The sequence below is a fragment of the Periplaneta americana genome, chromosome 6 (genome assembly GCF_040183065.1).
Source record: "Periplaneta americana isolate PAMFEO1 chromosome 6, P.americana_PAMFEO1_priV1, whole genome shotgun sequence".
NCBI classification, from domain to species: Eukaryota; Metazoa; Arthropoda; class Insecta; order Blattodea; family Blattidae; genus Periplaneta; species Periplaneta americana.
Genome location: NC_091122.1, coordinates 96,562,554 through 96,584,129, shown reverse-complemented (window position 1 = coordinate 96,584,129; position 21,576 = coordinate 96,562,554). Strand labels below are relative to the sequence as shown.

Here is a 21,576-nt window from a genome sequence, read left to right as displayed (position 1 = left end):
TGGAGTAAACGCCAAGACGTTATTCCATTGCTTTTATACCCAGTATTGGGCCATTTATTTACAGCTACAACATAGTTGCTAATATGAAGAGTACAATTGTGAACCACTGACCTAGAACCCACCATCATTACCATATACCAACGTTTGGATAAACTACGAGGAATATCTGCTACTGCCGTTGGCCGATACGACGCCGAGAAAATACAAATAGATGCTCTGTTTTTCGAAACTGAGATGATGATGAAAGGTGAATTGTGAAGAGTTTTGAAGAACCCGGAGAAGAACCCTAAAATATTGACTTTGTTTACCATAATTACAACTCCCCATCGTCAGAATTTGAACTTGGATCCGCGATTGTCATAATGAGCTATATAAGTGGCTGCAGGACTGAGCTTAGACAAATGTTCCCTGCCTTATTCTTATGGGTTTGCTTACGCGTACAGCTCATGCATTTTGTCAAGACACTCGCGATGTGCAGTAAGGGAACAACGTTTCTGTGTAGGGGGTAGGAGAAGAATGGAAGGTCGGATGTGTGTCTACTGAGTTCAAGGCAAAGAGAACCCATTTCCCTATAATTCGTAAGTAGACTCATCCGATCTCGTGCGGAGCTGAGTATGCTGAGATTCACGTGTGTGAGCTGCTAATACTCGACTGTCATAATGGATGTAATGTTTCTTTTGCTAACAAGAGAGAAAATTATTGCTTTCAACACTTTTCCATACTAATTGGACACATTTCTTGTATGCTTGCCATAATTATATGTAGGTCTATAATTTTTACGTTAATTATATGATGACAGATCGTCAGCGCGTCCCTGAGCACACAACGTCTGTGAGAACTTTAATGTGCCGAAAAGAGAAGTGTGTCCTGTTGTTGGGAAGGAGACAAAACTTAGTATCCTCTTGTACAAATTGTAGTAGCTTATTGCTCGATGTAAACGTATAATTTGCATATTGCACGCTTGTATGGCACAATACCCAGACGTTATGTCAAGTTCAGAGATTTGTGAACGCTTTGATTTAGGAAATGCCGAAAATTATAACTAGGAAAGCACAGTAAGTAGGTCCATGGCTCATTTCTTTTAGGGCTCATTCTAGGCTTACCCAAATCTTCATGGCCTTCAAGATGTAGTGCAGTACCTGATTAGAAATTGAGAAGAAAAATTGGACTTTTAAATTCAGTGACAATACAAGCTGCAAGACAAACTCTCAAATTTCTATATAGGCTAAGCGAAGAATATTAAATATGGAAGGTGTAGCTTTTAAACTGACAAGACACAGAAATATTGGATGCAATATTTAGCAATGATGTTAGACATTAAAAAAAAACGTGATATATATTTTTTTCTAAATATTGCATAACACCTACTGAATTTCAAGATTCTTTTCGCATCGAAGTATTTTATTATTTACATTCAAGTTACAAGTTTACATAAAAATTTTTGAGATCACAACAATGTATGCACAAAGTTTATGTCAATGTACGAAGCGCTATCCCAAAATATTCGAGAATTTTAATACCACGCGCGTATTTCTGAATTTTACTTTACACCGTACTCTTGTCTTCCTGCAATTTTCAAAATTTGTTGCACCTGGTCAAACCGTCAACGGGAAGTTTTACTGCGATGTTTATAGGAGTCTGAGGGAAAATGTAAGGTGCAAACGGTATGAGACGTAGAAGAATAGAGACTGGATGTTACACCACGACAATGCGTCCTGCAAACATCTCTCTCATTGTGAGGAACTTCCTGACATAATATAACATGACCAATGCTCCCAGTCCTGCCTACTCGCCTGACCTGGTCTCTTAGACTTTTGCACCTTCCCTAAGATGAAACTCAAATTAAAAAGACGACGCTTTGACTCCATTGAAGAGATCCAAGTGGAAACACAGAGGATACTGAACACGCTAATCCTGAGTGCTTCCAAAAATGGGAAACCATTGAATACAAGCCCAAAGTGTCTACTTTCAATGTGACAGTAGAAATTAGGTTATGTTTCTACGGGCAAATTCTCGCCTGTTTTGGTAGCACCTCGTATAACAATTGCATATTAACCATAAAGTTAATTTACAGCTTGAAGTATCGCGCAGTGGAATATATTGGGAATACTTTTATTATTTCCTAGACTCCACAATTATGGTAATTCTTACAATGAACACTTCACATTAACAATTTTGAAAATAACATTCATTTATTAATTTATTATCTACTTGTTTAACTTTCTGTTCACATCGCAATAAACATCCTTCTATAGCGAAAGAATAAGAAATCGATATTAGACCTATATGATCTCTATATTCTTTTTTTACAAAGGGAGAAAAATTCTCTTTAGATGCCATGAAGGCGCAAGAGTGAAATGGAAGTATAGAGCCATGTTTTAATAAAATTGGGTGTGTTGTTGCTTCCCTTCCATCATACTTTCTATGTAGTGTGAGAGAGAGATTCTGTAATTCTAGTTTTTGAGTAAATGGAATCTCAGCTTTATAATTTATTCTTTATCTTATCGGTTGTAGACAATAGTATTTTCTTCTTCAGACGACAGATCACAATACCATCTTGGAGGTTAAAAAAATCCAGGAATAGCAATTTTCTCCATCTTTACCATACAGCTATTGTCACGATGGTTAATCTCGCCCAAGGAACGTCAGTGGTACAGTACTGTAACATCCCTCTTTCAGTGTACTAAGAGACAGTAGTTGCAGGAGCTCGTTGCGTGGTGCTGGCGTTGACTTTCTTGGCGACTTCGGCCAGGCACCTGTTCAGGGTACTCCGGAACTCCTCGTAGTCCTCGTCGGGGTCGCCCTCGCAGCCCGCACCCTGGTAGTGCAGCAGGGCGTAGTCCTCGCAGTCGATCTGCTGGTCCCCGTTACAGTCCTAAGTCAAGCAAGAGCGACCATGCTAAGCCAAGGGAACCTGACTCCTCATTACCGTTAGTATCATCTCTATCGTCTCCGTTATCATTTATCATAATCAGCATCATTACAATAATTAAAAAGATCACCACCACCACCAGTTTCTCTATCATCATTACAAACACCATCACCATCATCATCAAGAATAATTACCATCAGTATAGTCGAAACGGTTGTCAATATCATTCTTAAAACCACCTTATCATCATCGATATCACTTCACGTCGCTAAAGCTATCATTACCATTACCACCGCAACTATCACCATGACAATTTCTATCATCATCATCATCATCATCATCATCATCATCATCATCACAATCACCACCATCACCACTGTCATCGTTTACGTTATCGCTATCATCGCTAAACCTTTCATCATCATCATCTTCATCTTCACTAACATCACCTTCATCATTGTATACATTACCGCTATCGTCGTAAAACTTTAATTATTATCATGATCATCATCACCATCATCTTTACATCATCACTATCGTCGTAAAACTTTCATTATCATCATCGTCATTTACATCATCGTTATCGTCGTAAGACTTTCATTATCATCATCGTCGTTTATATCATCGCTATCGTCGTAAAACTTTCATTATCATCATCGTCGTTTATATCATTGCTATCATCGTAAAGCTTTCATTATCATCGTCGTTTATATCATCGCTATCATCGTAAAACTTTCATTATCATCATCGTTGTTTACATCATCGCTATCGTCGTAAAACTTTCATTATCATCATTGTCGTTTACATCATCGTTATCATCGTAAAACTTTCATTATCATCATCGTCGTTTACATCATCGCTATCGTAAAGCTTTAATTATCATCATCGTCGTTTACATCATCAAAACGTTCATTATCATAGTTGTCGTAAAACTTTCATTATCATCGTCGTTTATATCATCGCTATTGTCGTAAAACTTTCATTATCATAATCATTCTTTACATCATAGCTGTAACAGTAAAATTTTCATTACCATCATCGTCGTTTATATCATCGCTATCACAAAACTTTCATTAACATCATCGTCGTTTATATAATCGCTATCGTCGTAAAACTTTTATTATCATCATTTTCGTTAATATCATCGCTATCGTCGTAAAACTTTTATTATTATCATCACCGTTTACATCATCACTTTCGTCGTAAAACTTTCATTATCATCATCGTTGTTTATATCATCGCTGTCGTAAAACTTTCATTATCATCATCGTCATTTATATCATCGCTATTGTCGTGAAACTTTCATTATCATAATCATCCTTTACATCATCGCTGTAACCGTAAAATTTTCATTACCATCATCGTCGTTTATATCATCGCTATCACAAAATTTTCATTAACATCATCGCCGTTTATATAATCGCTATCGTCGTAAAACTTTTATTATCACCATCGTCGTTAATATCATCGCTATCGTCGTAAAACTTTTATTATTATCATCATTGTTTACATCATCACTTTCGTCGTAAAACTTTCATTACCATTATCGTCGTTTATATCATCGCTGTCGTAAAACTTTCATTATCATCATCGTCGTTTTTATCATCGCTTTCGTCATAAAACTTTCATTATCATCATCGTCGTTTATATCATCGCTATCGTCGTAAAACTTTCATTATCATCATCGTCGTTTATATCATCGCTGTCGTCGTAAAACTTTCATTATCATCATCGTCGTTTATATCATCCCTATCGTCGTAAAACTTTCATTATCATCATCGTCGTTTATATCATCGCTATCGTCGTGAAACTTTCATTATCATCATCGTCGTTTACATCATCGCTAACGTCGTAAAACTTTCATTACCATCATCATCATCATCATCATCATCATCATCACCGCTGTCGTCCTTAAGACTGTCATCGTCATATTAATTAGAGGCAGTTGCATGTTTTCTATATGGCTGTGATTACCGTTATCATCTTAGGTAATGCCTGAATTCCTTCCAGAAATAAACTCCTCAGAGGACGACAGTAATACATTAATATGTGTGTGTTTTTTTAATTGCGAATATTTCAAGTTAATAGTATTTCAGTTTAAGCGAGTTAACCATTGCCCTTAGTGAAGAACACTTCATTGTGCGGTAAGTAGGCCTACTTCAGATAGTGGCAAGATTAGGATTAGTTTAACATTCGCGTCATTTTCAAATGCTGATTTCAGTCTAATTTCAGAAACAATTATAACATCTTATGCGTTCATATAGCCTTTGTAAATTTGTGAAATAATAATTACATATTATATTTACTTGAACAGTAAAATTCATATACATGAACGAAGTCAAATAGCTTTTCTTACATTTGTTATAGCCCTCATTCATTCATTCATTCATTTATTCATTCATTCATTCATTCATTCATTCATTCATTCATTCATTCATTTATCCTATCTTTCTTTCTCTCTTCCTTTCTTCCACTAATTCTGTCATAAATAGCTGATTCATATGAATTCATGAGTATTTGCATTCGTTCGTTCGCGTATCGAGTGACGTAACGATGACCCTGTAAAGGTGCATCTACACGGTTCAATTTTTCATTCAACTTTACGCATTCAAGCAATAAGTGCAAGATAAATATTTAATATTAATTAATATAATATACGTAGTGAAAATGACATTCAAAACGGCGCACCATGTAGACACAAAATCTTCATGCATTTCAATTGAATGGGCGTTTTCACTTGATTGTTTCAATATTCTTCCCGGAGTGGATGAATACTCGCATGGAAAATTGAACCGTGTAGATGCAGCTCTAGATATGTAGGCCTATGTAGTTCCGAAGCGTTTGAAATATAAAGTGGCGATCGTTCTGGTCATGTCTATCCGCCTTGATGATGGAACCTGTATGTAGTACCGAAACGTTGGAAATGTAAGTTGCAGGAACACAGTGGAATACACAAAAGTCTACTGGGTGTTCAGTTCAAAGTGTGTCATGGCTCGCTGTATGCCGTCATGTGGCTAGCCGATGAGCCTAGAGAATTCAATCTTCCTACACTTCTGCAGAGGCGTATTACCTAAATGCCAGAGAAGTTGCCTAGCAAGTACGGCGTTCATTCTGAAGAATACTTACCGATACATACGATTTGTATTGTGGAATGTTGCCGTACGCAACCGATGATAACAAATACCCTACTTGCCCGCGCAAAACACAGTTCGAAAGAGGTTATGGTAGCACACAGACCGTACAGACCGCCATCTGTTGCTACGACATTCAAGTTATACCGTACACGTTCTCAAGTTCAGATTGAACGCCTTGATTTTTTAGGCAACTTCTCTGACATAAAAGCTGAAACTCGCTTCAAATTGCTGACTCACAACAGTGACGTCATGACACACTTTGAAATGAACACCCAGTATTTCAGTTGTGAAGAATGTGAATGCTTAAAGATCTGAAGCTGACATTACTTACTGAGCAGGAAACTGTCGGTATTTGTCAAATGACCTTTTCACGCATTCATACGATTTCTTCATTGCACTTTCTCCAATGACATTTCCTTCTATTCCACATCAACGTGTTGCGTACCACAAGTCGTGTCTAGGTAATCATATAGCCTTCTTTCCTCCAAACTGTTAGCCATGCCGACAGATTTCGTGATTTTAAAACCTATCACCTATGTACCACACTAATATTTCGGTCATTTTTCATTTTTTTTTAAATGAGCAGAAATTTGATCCGAACAAATATAACATTTTAAAATTTATTTTCAGAACGAAAAGTTACATTTGTTCAAATCAAATTTCTGCACATTTAAAGACCAAAACTATTTTTTTTAATAATTTATTATCATAATACATTACTCTCTTAAGCTGACTGGACTTCTGGGAATTAATTCAGTAGCTCCCCCAAAACACGCTGTGAAATGTTTCGTACAAAATATATATTTTTTTGGTCGAAAAGAAAGCAAAAACGAGCAAAACTTGTATTAAACTTCTTTGTTTGAAATAGTTCAAAGAATAACCGTTGCTAACACAGAGAGGCCGTGTCTTTGACAAACTTATTTTTTACAACACGGAATTTTTTTTTAACCTTTCAATCTCTGAGAAAATAGCCTGCAGTTTAACTCCACGTTTTTCTTCTGTGGTTTTTAAATTGACATTTTCTCTCGCTATTAGTGCTATTAGTTACTTGACAGGTAATATAGGCCCAATATTATAAACACTTTGCCTATCTATAAATCGTAAACATTGAACTAATATTAAAAGTGGCCACAATATATAAACATTCACAATTTTAATGTGTGCAAACTTAACTAAATGCCTTTATATAGACCGTTGAATGTGCAAATAAAGTGAACTTATTTCCTTTTTGAGGTCGTAAGAAATATAGGTCTATTTGTTGTGCTATGTGGAAAATAAAAGTTTGTCTTCGTCTATGATTGTTTAATAATTTCTTTCGAATATTTGTAGGCTATATCTTTTGAATGACAGTTAAAGGAAATAAACTTTAAACTGGAATGATTTATTAAGAATCGTATGAAACTTAAAATGTGGGCATGTGCGCCATGATTGCCTCTGATTGAGGTTCTGGCTGATATGCACATCTATTATCAGGCAATACATCTCACTTGGCGATATGTGTCAGAGGAAAAATAATAAAATTGTTTGTGTACATCTGAAGTCTGAATAGTGTAATATGTTATTAGTCAGCGATGTATGCAATGAAGGGGGAAAGGAACTGGCCATTTTATTATATTACCTCCTGGCTTAGTTGCCTCATAATTGATAACTTATTGCGTCACTTATAGGGTTCCAACCTGTCTTCGGATAGTCAACTGAACAACAACATGCGCCGTGCTCACGACTCTGATTTTTATATATTAATAACATGAGAGAGGCCTCTTGGACCATTTGTACACTGAGGTATAATCTAATCTCGATTTCGTCAGACGTATGGTTTATCATTATGTGACACCTAGCCCTTTAATTTATCTCATAAATTTTCAATGTCTGTTCCTTAATTTTTCATGTCGAGCATGTATGAATTTTCATTGAGGTAATTCACATTATTGTCAGACAATTTGGAGCGATGTTATATCCTAGATGTGACCAAAGCGGTGTCGTAATTACATCGTGTAATCAGTTTAATTACTAATCACAGACATTTAAACGGGTACGAGGAGTTTACTGTATATTGCTGTGTGTTTCATTCACATATTGAATGCAAACAGTGGCGGTATCAATGTCGCTCTACAAACTCTATCTCTACAAGCAGTAAGAAGGGGTTTCGTAAAGAATGAGAAGAACTTTTTATTGTTCTGTCGGACAAAATGTAATATGTTTACTTTGCTCAGTGCTTCAATTAGGAGTACCGTATATAGAAACATTAACTGTCACACTGAATAATGTATTATTATTATTTATTATTATATTATCATCATTATTATTATTATTATATTATTATTATTATTATTATTATTATTATTATTATTATTATTATTATTACTGAGCACTAAGTATTTGTTTCTATAATTCTTCTGTACGTACATGAATATTGAAAATTTTAGATCTTCTCCCTAGAAGGATAAAATTATTAGGTTTTATCTCTGTTTTAATCTTCTTAATCTTTAGATGAGGGTAACTATTTATTAGATATTCATTTAATAATAATATTCAGAAAAACTGATTCAATATTATGTGCCAACGAACTGCTAAACGCCAGGAATTGACATGTCTTAAATCATACCATAAAGAGAAAGATGAGATAAATAAAAGTAAGGAAGTCAGCTACCTAATGGGGTTTGAAATATTTCGTGCTCTAAAGCCTTTTAATAGAACAGCATTTCTCAAAAGAGTAATGATTAAAATAGCTTAAATAACTTGTTCATAAGAAGTTTTTATTTTTGAAAAACTACGAATTTCTCGACCAAGTATCGAGAGAAGAATTTAGAAAATTCCCGATTTTATTCAAGAGGAAGGTTAAAAAAAGAAGCAAGAAAAATCGTATATTATTCACTGGCTCTTGATGACAGCAGTGACATTACTGATACAGCAAAGCTTGAGATTTTTATCCGCGGAATTGATCAAAATGTTAGTACAGGAACCACCAATGGTTGTAGTTTTCATGCCAAGTACCTTTCCTCCGTCTCCTTACTTCATAGTCTGTGTGTCGCATGTAATCACTGCAGCTCGAGTTTTGGTCACCACTGTCCTAAATCATCAGATTGCTCGCCTTATAGGGTTTGACGGTAACAAATTTTGTCAGGTTTACTATGCTGACATCTAGTTGTTACATAAGGAGTTACGTCATAACTCCCATTTGAATTGCATTAACGACTGTACTACCATCTCGTGTTCGTTTACGGCGGACGGGTGGTGATCCTGGCGGTTGTTCTCTTCATAGTGCTACCGATTTTAACATAGGGATTATCAATCTGTCATATATACGATCTAGGGTTATACGCAGCAATGCAAGTCCAAATTTTGATACTACGCGAGTTACAAAATCACCGTATTCATTTCGCTGAAGGGTATCTTATTACAACCACAAGGACACAGACTTCAGCTTTAGGAGTCATGTTTCAGTGTCAGTGATATTCATACCTCTAATTAGTCTGAAGAGTATGATTAAGCCTGTGCAAGAAAAGATGACTGTCAGGAAGATGAGGTAGATTTCATTATTACACGTTGTACTCGTTTCGTAACAGTTCAGTTCCTTATCACGTTGCGAATAATATTACTGGTTAGACCTACAGTTTATTTCCTTACACAATGAGGAGTTATATGTACAAGGGGCGTATACCTCTATAAACCCTTTTTAGGTATGATTCATTTTCTTGCCCCCATAGTCATGTTGCCCATCTTGCAAAATTTTGTTTCAATATCTTTAATACAGCGATCATGGCGGTCGATTGTTAATCTGCATGTAATGATACACGAGATAAACTTTGTAAAGAACACGTCAGTCGTTAAGAGTCTTTCTTTAAATCATGCGGCTACACACAAAACAAGTGACTTTCATCTTAACCGTGAACATTTTCAAAATTCAGTCTTATTAAAGAATGACATTTTCTCCACATGACAGGATTGCAGTATGTTCCTCAAATTCTGGGTCTCATGAACCATTTTTCTTTACAAAATGATGTTCAAACATTCCATTGGATATATGTTTACCATAAATTTCCATTGTACAACTTAATACTGCCAAGAGGAATGACATTCGGAGTCTCTTTAAATATCGGTACCTCACTGAAGAGGAGGTGGCTTGGTTTGAATAAATATTCACAAAAGCCAACCAACAAAACTTGGCGGAGAAAGAAGAGAGCGAAGTGACTCCAATAAAGAAAATTGCTGAGATGCAAAATGGCAAGCAAGAAAAGTTTGTGTATCATTTATTAAACCATCATCAAAATTATTATGGATTCCACATCAGTCGATTGGAAAATATAAATTACTCATTTATTTTTAATTATCTTTACTTTGTATGACCATATTATTATTATTACAAGTGACTTAAAACAGCTATTTGAATTTAGTTTTGGTATATTAAATTTCTGTCATTAACATTATATGTATTAAGGGCTTATACTGACACATTTTAAAATGCAAGTTGCTATTTCAAAAGTTATAATGTCTGTTTCAAAGAATTATCTTCACGATTATGTTTATTACTGCATTTATTAAAAATGTTTTTTAAGTACTTAGTACAAGCACTAAACCAAAATGAAAATTTTAAATGTAATTTCCTCCGAACATAGTTTTCTGTATACGCTCCTTGTAGACTACATATAAGTCCTCAATTATTCAAACGACATTGGCTATATAAATGAACTTACTGAATATGAACTTTTGTTTTCTGAATTACACATAAAATGCGTTGTTTATAATCTAAAAAAATAAGACATTTGAATTTATTTACATATGCCGTATGCCCCACAACTGAAAAAAAAATTAATTACTGATAAATGTGCAAAAACACGCAAATTTTAAAACAAGGATTCAACACTCTAAATGATGCTGCATTAAATGGAAAAGGAATTATTGTTGTAACCCGACGCGACCGGCTATAGCCTATTAAAACTCACATTATATTTAAAGAGCTTTTTTTTTTTTTTTAAATTGTAATATTTAAACCGTACTGTAAGAAGAAAAATAATTTACAAACTTGAAATTGAAGTTACATTAGTAAGAACGTACCAATCTGAATAAATTTCATGTCTCACAACACAATAAATCAATAACAATTGGCTCTTTTTGACCCACGCAGTAAGGCTCTCTGTCTGCGACTGAACACGAGCGATAGGTTTCAGAGAGAACTCATTGTTCATACCCTTCTAAAAATAGCTTGCCGCTGATAAAACAGTGAAAGTTATTCCTCACAAGATTCTTCAATTGTTAAAGAACATGGATTCATATTCATCTATGCCTAACTAAACAAGTCGAAATATGATTTTTGTCCACCTAGATTGGGAAAATTGCACATTGTGCGTCGTCAGGAGATCGACACGCCACGCAGATGAGAGTTTGGAGAACTGGGCATGCACAGTGTGTTGTAAGCGAAACATACAATAAGGAAGCTCCAAATTTTATTTTCATATCTGTAGCTACATGAACAGACAAACTTCATTTTCGGCATTTTCCTAGTGTGAAAGTAAAGAAAAGAAATATTGCCTGAACACGTCTGTAGTTAGAGGACTTGTGCTGTTTTGTACGTTCTCTCTTCACCCTCGTATTCGAGCCTTATTCACTTGCTTGGAATGGAACCATTCGAACGTTGAGGCATCCATGCCAAGTCTAGTGATTCCCATAGCTATCTTTTCCGTAATGTGTTAACTTTAGGGATTTCTTTGAGTTAATCTCCTGAAAAGATACTTCAGCGTAACAATTTCATGCTGATATTGTACCGGTGCTAATAATTATTGTGAATTTGAAGCAATTATAAGAGAAAAAATGGGAGTAGACCTACACCGAGAACAGTTTCTTCAGCATCACCTTTTTTCTCCCGCAAGCTTCCCCCGACTTGAGGGATTTTAACTTGGATCTGACCGCTGTTCTAGTATCTAGTCTATTCAATCTTGAACGTTGAATAGTTGTTATTTTTCGTTATCACCGCGAACTCACCTTGCTGAACCTCTTCATGTAGCCTTGCACAGCTCGCGCCGCACAGAAGGGATCCAGCACGCACCTCTTGAACGCTGCAATACAGAAACAGACAGCATGAGCTGGAAACTGCGTTGCAATGCTCTATATTAAATTTAACCAGCTTTGAGAGGCAGTATTTTTTATGTTTGACAATATTGAAACCTGTCAACTTTCCCACAAGATTAAGGACTGATATTTTGAGGTCTGCTTGTCTGTAAATGCAGAAATATGGAAATAAATTCGTAAATATTCCCTTTCCCACTGACTAGCTAAAACATCAGTGAACGAATAGTAGTATGAGAAGGACATTAATTTAGAGCAAGCATGGGCAATATGTACCCGCGTGGGAACTACTTACACCACCCATTCATTTCTCTTTTCCACAAGTATTACACCCGTCTGCGTGTATGTACTGTACATGAATCCGTTATCATAGCGTTCTAATCAGGGTTATGTAAATTGATAGCATGTGGCGAATAAATAATAAGCTTCGATTTAATTTCCATGAAGGATTTTGTTATTATGAATAAGGTACTAAATCTCAATGCCTTAACTGTTCAGTTAAAAAATATATAAAATATTATAATTTCAGACGGCTCTTCAATCTAGAACATAAAAAGAAATTTGAAAGCATAAACTTGCAGGTTAGACTTTAAAATAGCATTCTTAAAAATGGTTTATATTAATGAAATAGTTGTTACATGCGATAAAGCAATATTTTATTTCAATTTAATTTGTTGTGCACTTTGAAATAGAAAGTTTTCAAGGATATACGAGAAAATTTTGTTACTGGAAATGTTAAGCTTCAATCACTACTAGTTGAAAATGCAGTGCAGTGAAGTTATCGCATTTCAAAACACATAGTCATACAGCGTATTCCGAATCTCACCGATCCGGTGGCATAAATGACGTCACTTTGCAGCGAAATATGGAACAAAACTGCTGGAAGGATCGATGGTTGTCATGGCGACTGTACAAGTTGTTGTCTGTGCTTCGCTAGCAAAATTTTGCGAAATTTTCGTACTGCCATCTCGTTCAAATAAAAGAGATCATAAACAACTTATTTCTTGAACCGGTAGTAATAACTGGTCCGTTGACATGTTCGCTCATAAGCCATTAACATATTGTTTTTACGTTGTGCTCATTACAAACAATGCAGCAGAACTAAAGCAGAACACACCACCATGACACAACAGTGCACGATGTTATTCGTCTGCTAATTCCCGCCCTATACAAGAACCGATCAGATTCACTGATGGCGGCTGATGGAGACTGCCACCACCTCTGCAAGTTGATGGTACCGGTGTGACACCGGTGGAGCATCAATGACGTCATCGGTGGAATTCGGAACACCATGATGCCATCGGATTGCTCACCGGTGAGATTCGGAATACGCTCATAGAGAACGATGCCCTTTTTTTAAATGTCAGGTAAAACCCGCAAGAATTTCTACGAATAATTATTACCAAATGACAAATTTCCTAACATTGTAATTTTGCAGCTAAGATTCTGAACAATCTTTGCATCCACATAATATGTTTGCGACATCCTTTTTAAATGAACGCGATTAAAAATATTGCGCGTACACGTCTAACAGATTATCATCACTGCTCTGATTATCATCTGATTTCTGCTCCTCCACGTTTATGTAGTAACAGTATTCATCATAATAGCTACATACAGAATCATCTTGATCAAACAGTGTAGGCGATCTAGAGCACAAGTGATTATTTATAATGAGTGTTAAGCCATGGTGACTATGTGAATGCCTATATTGCTTATTTCACTTGATTTTACATGTTTATTGTAAACGCATGCCGCATTAGTTTTGTATATTCCTAAGCAGAAAAGAAGCCAAGTTCATGTAGTTACCCGTTGATGTAGAAACAAGCAGCTACGTCCGAAATATTGTGAAAGGAGTGAACTCGATCATCTATACCTCCCCTCCCTTATTTCCCTGTCTGAATTAGAACATAATCGACTAGTGTGTGTTCAATTTCCTTGTGTGCAGTTCGGTGACTTCTTTGGACGTCGCTTAACAGATTCACGATTTCCAGTACAGAAACTTCTGACCATCTCCATTCGTATGCTGCACAGTTGCTATATTCCTAGCGACCTTCGACCCTTCAATGAGTGCTACTTCATTTTATTCATACATGCGGCAACTCTCCCTTCACGTGGAGATGAAGGAACGCAGTCAGTTTTTCTAATCGAGGGTTCTGATTGGTTATTCACAGGCGAAGGCAAGATTTCTGTGGCAGTAAATACAATTATTTTTTACAACCAAGTACTTGGGGCGCTGGAGGGTCAGTCGGCAAAGTATTTTCTATATATTATTTTAATGTACCGATATTTCCATGCAGATATTCTGCGTCATCATACGATGAAAGAGTAATGGAACGGAGAGAATTTTTCTCCGTTCCATTACTCTTTCAAAGTATTTTCTGTCAAATTGCATTGCTGAGGGGGCTACATCCGAATTGTCTCGCAATTACCGACATGGCACCCAGAGTATAAACATTTTGATACCCAAATTGGCTCATTTGTTACATCTGAACTGGCTCCGAAGCGTCTGTATTGTATTAACATTTTTCTTTCCAATTTGACAGACTTAGGAATGTCTACATTACGTACCGGTAGGTCTGGTAACATTTTTTAATGTAGTAGAGCAGTACTTCAGCCATTAGCTTCGTCTTTTTACATTTGTGTAAAAACTTAAAACTCACTTAAAAACTGCATCCATGTAATATCACATTCTGTATATTCTTCCACAGCACTTAAGAAATGACTCTTTTTCGAGTTGCGATTTTTTCTATATTGCTTCTTACAATTCGGTTTCATATTATAATACGTGTTATTTTGAATAACTAATTAAAACATCAATACAGAGCGTTAAAAAAGTATTCTATATTTTGAGAGGAGACAGTATGCACCAGAACAAGAAAAAAAAAGTCTAACAAATATGGATCCTAAAACTGATGTCTTAAGAGCTATGAGCATTTGTTCACCACCTCTGTAGGAGGTGCTCAATGTAATGTCCATTCATAGTAACGCTCCTTCTGCCCTGCTTCTTAGGGAATCCCGCACTCTTTGAAACATCTCTGGTTGGTCTCGGATGTGCTGGCAGGCATTGATGATGCACTCCTGTAGTGCTTATACATCATACACCAAAGCCTTCATGTGTCCCCAAAACAAAAAATGAAAGGCATTAAGGTCAGGTGATCGATCAGGCCAACGTATTAGACCTCCCCAAGCAATTCATAGTCCATTAAATATGTGTCAGGTATTAGCGGACATTTCGGTGAAAATGGACCTGTGGGCTGTGCTTCATTATCCATGAACCACATATCTAGCCTTTGAAGGAATGACACTTCCTCTAGCAAGACAGACAATTCATTTGCTATGAAATGATGATACATTGCACCATTCAATCTGTTTGGTAGTATGTAAGGTCCTTTTAGTCTATCGCCAATAATGCCTGTCTAAATATTAATTGAAAATTGTGCTGATGCCTTGCTTCTTCAACTGAGAGAGGATTTTCTTATGGAAATTAACAATCTCATCACTCGTGAAACCAACCTCATCTGTAAACACAATCTTTGCATTTCACAGTAGTGATGATGAACAAGTGCTCATAGCTCTTAAGGTATGTGTTTTAGGACCCATGTTTGTTAGACCTTTCTTTTCTTGTTTTGGTGCATACCACCTCCTCTCGAAATATGGAATACTTTTTTTTCTTAAGACCCTGTAAAATTAAAAATATTAAAATGAGCCGGATAAAAGTGAGAATCCAACTTCGAATGTAAAGACTCATCAACAGTTAGTTTTACGGCAGATAGAATCCGAAAATTCAGCCCAAATTTCAGATGGGAATCTTGAAGAAGGAACTATGTAAGTCTCTAGCACATAATCACAAATAACATCAGCTATAATGGAGCCTATTCGGAGGCGAATATTTGGGAGTTAATCCGGATGACATATTTTCTTTTGGGAGCCAATTCTGAAACACTGACTAAGGCAGCGGTCATCAACACAGTGCGTTTTTGGGCTAGCGTCTCTTACCCGCGGATAAGAGATGCGCTAGCGTGCACCTGTGGCTGCTGGCAGGTATGCTTTCTCCCTTTCCCTTCTGCACTACGGTGCATATTCCGATATACTTCTTACCCGTTACCCATTTCAGCGAGTGCTGACTACCACTGGGCTAAGGGCTTAAAATAGAAACTCGTTACCTCCGTCGCTGAAGGCATCGTCGTCCTTGATAAGGGGCCGGCCCGCGTCCTCCCAGTAGGGCTGACTGATGCGGAAGAGGCCGCAGTCTCCCCCTTCGCACTGGAAGCTGCGGTCGCAGCGCGTGTTGGCCTCGCACAGGCAGCCCATGCACAGCTCGCTCACCTCGGCGTGCGCCAGGCCCAGCAGCAGCAGCAGTACCACGCGACCCGCCATGCCGCCAGACCGCACGGAACTGACCGCGCGTTGCTCCAGCCGCCACGTGCCCCTCCACTGCACCTCTGTCGCAATAAGATTCGGAATTGACATAGAGAAGAGAAGGCGATGTCGCCAAGGATCACCGATTCTTATTAATTTCTTTGACAACACACGTAATTCAAAGTCGTTGATATGCCAGCTACAAGGCCAACAAGGGCGTCCGCAGAATATTTTTGTGGGAGGCAACTTATTTACTGTAGGGTACATTATTATTAGGAGATTTCACACACCCAGTAAAATACTGTAAGTCTAAAATCACATATTACTTTCGTAAATCATTTCCAATACTGTTTTACTAGTTGCAGGTATGAAATTCTAATAATAAAATAGTAAGTTATCAAAGGTTTTTGTACATGTATTGATTAAAATATATATACAGCAGAAAATCCACAAACGATTAGGGAAAACACGGGAATTTTACTGGAAGCAAGTAAAGAGATAGGTTTGGAAGTAAATCCCGAAAAGACAAAGTATATGATTATGTCTCGTGACGAGAATATTGTACGAAATGGAAATATAAAAATTGGAAATTTATCTTTTGAAGAGGTGGAGAAGTTCAAATATCTTGGAGCAACAGTAACAAATATAAATGATACTCGGGAGGAAATTAAACACAGAATAAATATGGGGAATGCCTGTTATTATTCGGTTGAGAAACTTTTATCATCCAGTCTACTGTCAAAAAATTTGAAAGTTAGAATTTATAAAACAGTTATATTACCGGTTGTTCTCTATGGTTGCGAAACTTGGACTTTAACTTTGAGAGAGGAACATAGGTTAAGGGTGTTTGAGAATAAGGTGCTTAGGAAAATATTTGGGCTAAGAGGGATGAAGTTACAGGAAAATGGAGAAAGTTACACAACACAGAACTGCACGCATTGTATACTTCACCTGACATAATTAAGGACATTAAATCCAGACGTTTGAGATGGGCAGGGCATGTAGCACGTATGGGCGAATCCAGAAATGCATGTAGAGTGTTAGTTGGGAGGCCGGAGGGAAAAAGACCTTTAGGGAGACCGAGACGTAGGTGGGAGGATAATATTAAAATGGATTTGAGGGAGGTGGGATATGATGATAGAGAATGGATTAATCTTGTTCAGGATAGGGACCAATGGCGGGCTTATGTGAGGGCGGCAATGAACCTCCGGGTTCCTTAAAAGCCAGTAAGTAAGTATTTTATTAGAAAACAGCATATCTTTACAAATCACAATTTTCGAATCTCGACACTATTTTACTAGAAGTGCGACATGTACGGGTTACTGAGTATCTCTTAGGAAAGACTGAATAAACTCCAAAGGACAATAAAGCAAGGACAGCACAACAACATAAGCTACATATGCGTATGGTTTATTATTACCGTATGTTGTAATTATTGTCTACTCGCCACTATCAGTGGCGGCTTGTGCAAGAAATCAGTAGTGAGCTGCACTGTTTGTAAATAACCAACCACAGGAGTGAAAAGCAAGAAAGAAGCACATAAAAGTTATTATAATTAATATAATAATCACTCATGCCGAAAAGCGAAATCCATACGTCTCTGCTACAGAATTTATCAGTCACTCTTGAGATGAATCGTTCTAAGTTGGCAACCATACTCTTCTCAATCCACAGCATCGAAGTGCACTAACAAGCAAACGTTCTCATGGGGGCAGATAAAAAAGTTATTTTCTTTCCGCCATCATATTAATAATGTCAAAACAAGGGCTTATACAAATTCTGGCCACTCGAGCGCAATTACGAGGTCCTTCCGAGAAAGTAAGTTTCCCTGGTGCCGTTTACAGAAGAAAACACAATGTCACGAAAAGATTTATTGGAACAGATACATATATTGTTGGACTATTTTTCAACTTATTCCCCAACGGAAATGAGACATTTGTCATACAGTGGGGTCAACTTTTGTATCCCTGTCTCGTAGAAGTCTACCGCCTAGGATCGGAACCAGTGTATGACAGCTAGACCTCTGCATTCTCTTGAAAACGGACGAACGAACCCGCCGATCAGTTCTCGGTTGTGAAGAAGGCAACTGTGAAATGATTTCCTCGAGTGCATGCAGTCGAAAATTTATAACCAGTCGGTTGAAACGTTTACTCGGTCGGTCGCCAGCGCTCGAAGCTGTTGCACTACAATTACATCACCTTTTAATGTCTGATACCCAAAACAACCTACGGTACCTAAGAAGGTTACCATTTTGTTTTTATTTCAGATAGCACGACAGTTAGGAAGTATTTGAATATTTAAAGAAGGGAACATAATTTTTAAATAACACATTTCTTTAAATTAAATAATGCTTTATATTATGAATAATATTATTCAGCATCCATCTTATCGACCTCATTATATCAGTAACGAAAATATTTAATGTAGCTTAGTAAATATGTGATTGAATAAAAAGAACGGAGATTTTGTGATGCGTGTCAAATTGCTTCAAAAGCAGACATACTCTATTTCAGCCACAGTATTTCATAGAAATAAAGCAAACCTACATGTTCACTGTGCTTAACATTTTTACAATAGTTTATATTAAGAGATACTTAATCGCAGACAATGATTGACGTTGGAGCTACTTATGGTAAGATGTATTTAGATATTTGTTTCTTATTTTCACGTATCAATTTGGTGCATTCTTTCTTCAGAGAAAGATTATTTGAGCGACCCAAAAACACCAACATTCAAGTGTTGGAATATGTGCGTTGTGTCATGAAGGAACATTAGAAACTAGACATCACTTTCTCTTGCTAAAACTGAAATTTCTCCAGACAAATGAGATGTACGATATTCAAAACGTATTAAGACCTTTATGTACACTTAAAATCCCAACATTTTACTTCGAAACGAATATAAAATAGAAGTGCATTTAAATTTGGCGCGCACCCCAGCCTGCTAATTATCTCGTTGTAAGGGTATAAAAACTTACCCGCAAGGTAAGACTGAAGCTTCAAGTAAAGTCCTTATTTTTCTCTATGATCATCCTTTGAGAAAATTTGGAGGCTCTGAATTATATACATAAGTAATTACAGATTTTCAAATCTGTTTATCTTATTTCTCTCTTCAAATTTCTGCTAGTAATTGCAAAAAAAAAAAAAACACTACTGTGTCATAATTTATGGCTTTTCTCATTCCAAACTTCCAAGCAACCGTGCTGCCATGGCTATCAAACGTAGAACAAAAGACAACTGCCGCTAACTTGAGAAACTAACAGTACAGGCAGTTTGATCCACAACTAGTGACCTTACTCTAATGTATGTTTCGTCTGCAATAATTTAAAATGCTCCTGATCGATTTCCTTCTCGAAGTATTTTAATTAAAATAATTCTACCTCATATATCAATAATAATTATTTCATCTTACGTTCTGACAGATATGCATTCTGCACTACACGCAGAAGTTCCTAAATGATTCTTCGAGGCATCCACAACTCTTACCCCGAACATTAACAGTGAATTTTATTGAATTTAACCCCGTTCGAAATTTAGCTTTGCGGGTAACTTGTCCTGTTTCATAAAATGAATTTGACGATTTTAGTGACATAAGCTTCAGCTTGTTTGTCTAGATTGCCTTGCTAAAGCTTTCATTCATTTGTTCCTGCACGTAATATTTTCTCAAATTTTCATTTTTACTGCAGCTATCTCAGCTGTGTGTCTAGTGACATACTCACCTGCTTTTTCATACACATCTTGGTATCTACAGAATGGTTCTTTGACAAACTTAGCTCACTTTTATGAATCTAAATCAGTGTTTTTAAACCTTTTTCAACACATTCCACACTAAAGGTGTAATTTAAAATCCCGTGGCATACTCATATAATCTAAACCAGTGGTTCCCAACCAAGGGGAATTTTGAGGTTTTTAGAGGGAATGTGTTTACTGAATGTTGACTTATGTCAGATTCGCTGAAAGTTGACTCTTGTGGACTCATTGGAGCTAAACAAAAGAAAGCCATGATAGTTAACAGGTGTGCATAAAAGGACATCATGTGAAAAGATTTTCTAAAATGTAAAATATTTGCCTTACCTTGTGAGTACATTCTTTTCCTGATGATTTATGTTAAAAATGAAGGTACATTATTTAATACTAATCAGAACATTCACAATTTTAATATATGACACAAATCAGGCCTCCATATATTCTTAGCCGCTATAAAAATGAAATTCACAGTTCATGTATTACAATCCTAATTATCTTAGGACCGTATTCATAGACTTTTTAGCGCGGGCTTTCGGTGGATGATCAGCGTTTTTCGTATTCATAAACCAGCGTTAGCGATAGGATATGATTTGAATTCTATACAAGTAACCAGTGGATAGCCGGGGCTAGCTTAGTACGCTCGTAGCGCGTGCTGCGAAATGTCTATGAATAGCACCCTTAAAGTTTTAAAGAGCTAAGAAAAAATGTTCAGAACAGAATTAACCAAATTTCTGCATGTTTATACCTTCTACTGAACTGGTAAATTGCTTGTGCTTGTAAATTCAATTAATCTGTTTATTATGCATTCTAAATTTTTATAACACTTTTGACTTGTTTCACATCTGCTGCTGCTGATGTATGATCTATGAAACAAAATAAATGAAACTAAAATCGGACTTGAAGTCATAGCGTTCATTTGATTGTCAGATATCACACAAAACTTCACATTTTAAAGTATCACGTACACTAATACAATTACTATTTCTCATTGTCCAAGTTGTTTTCGTGAGTCGTAGATGATACAATTGTGGTGAGTTCACTACCATGACTAACGTCACTCAAACATTCATTTCTGCCACACCACTACGCTCATTGTACTTCTGTTGAAGAGGAAACTGATGGTAAGGGCCGGGTTCTTTTGGTGCATATATTAAAATTTTTCATGAAAAGTAAAGAAATTGTAATATTTAGGTTGAAAATGTGTCGATAATTAGCTAAACATTTTATTTCTTTAATTTAACATAACGTAGTTCCATACACAAGCTTATTAAAATTGTTAATCTTATACAAGGTACTGTATTCAAAGATTCATGGTAAAATAAAGATATTTATTTCATTCTTTTAAACTCATCTATGTTTTAGTTAGATCAATTTCATATAAAAATTTGAATTTTAAAAA

The 21,576-nt window shown here is 36.4% G+C and overlaps 1 protein-coding gene across 1 annotated transcript in view; it reads right to left on the bottom strand.

Annotated features, from left to right (window-relative positions):
• Positions 1-1,380: 1,380 nt before the first annotated feature.
• LOC138701516 (lysozyme-like) overlaps positions 1,381-21,576 on the bottom strand; it is a 29,271-nt gene continuing 9,075 nt past the window's right edge. The window contains exons 3-5 of the mRNA XM_069828488.1: positions 16,236-16,514; positions 11,986-12,059; positions 1,381-2,875 (exon numbers count right to left, since the gene is read on the bottom strand). Of these exons, the coding sequence (XP_069684589.1) occupies positions 2,684-2,875; positions 11,986-12,059; positions 16,236-16,449 (480 nt within the window). The 5' untranslated portion in view covers positions 16,450-16,514 and the 3' untranslated portion in view covers positions 1,381-2,683. The remainder of the gene's footprint in view (positions 2,876-11,985; positions 12,060-16,235; positions 16,515-21,576) is intronic.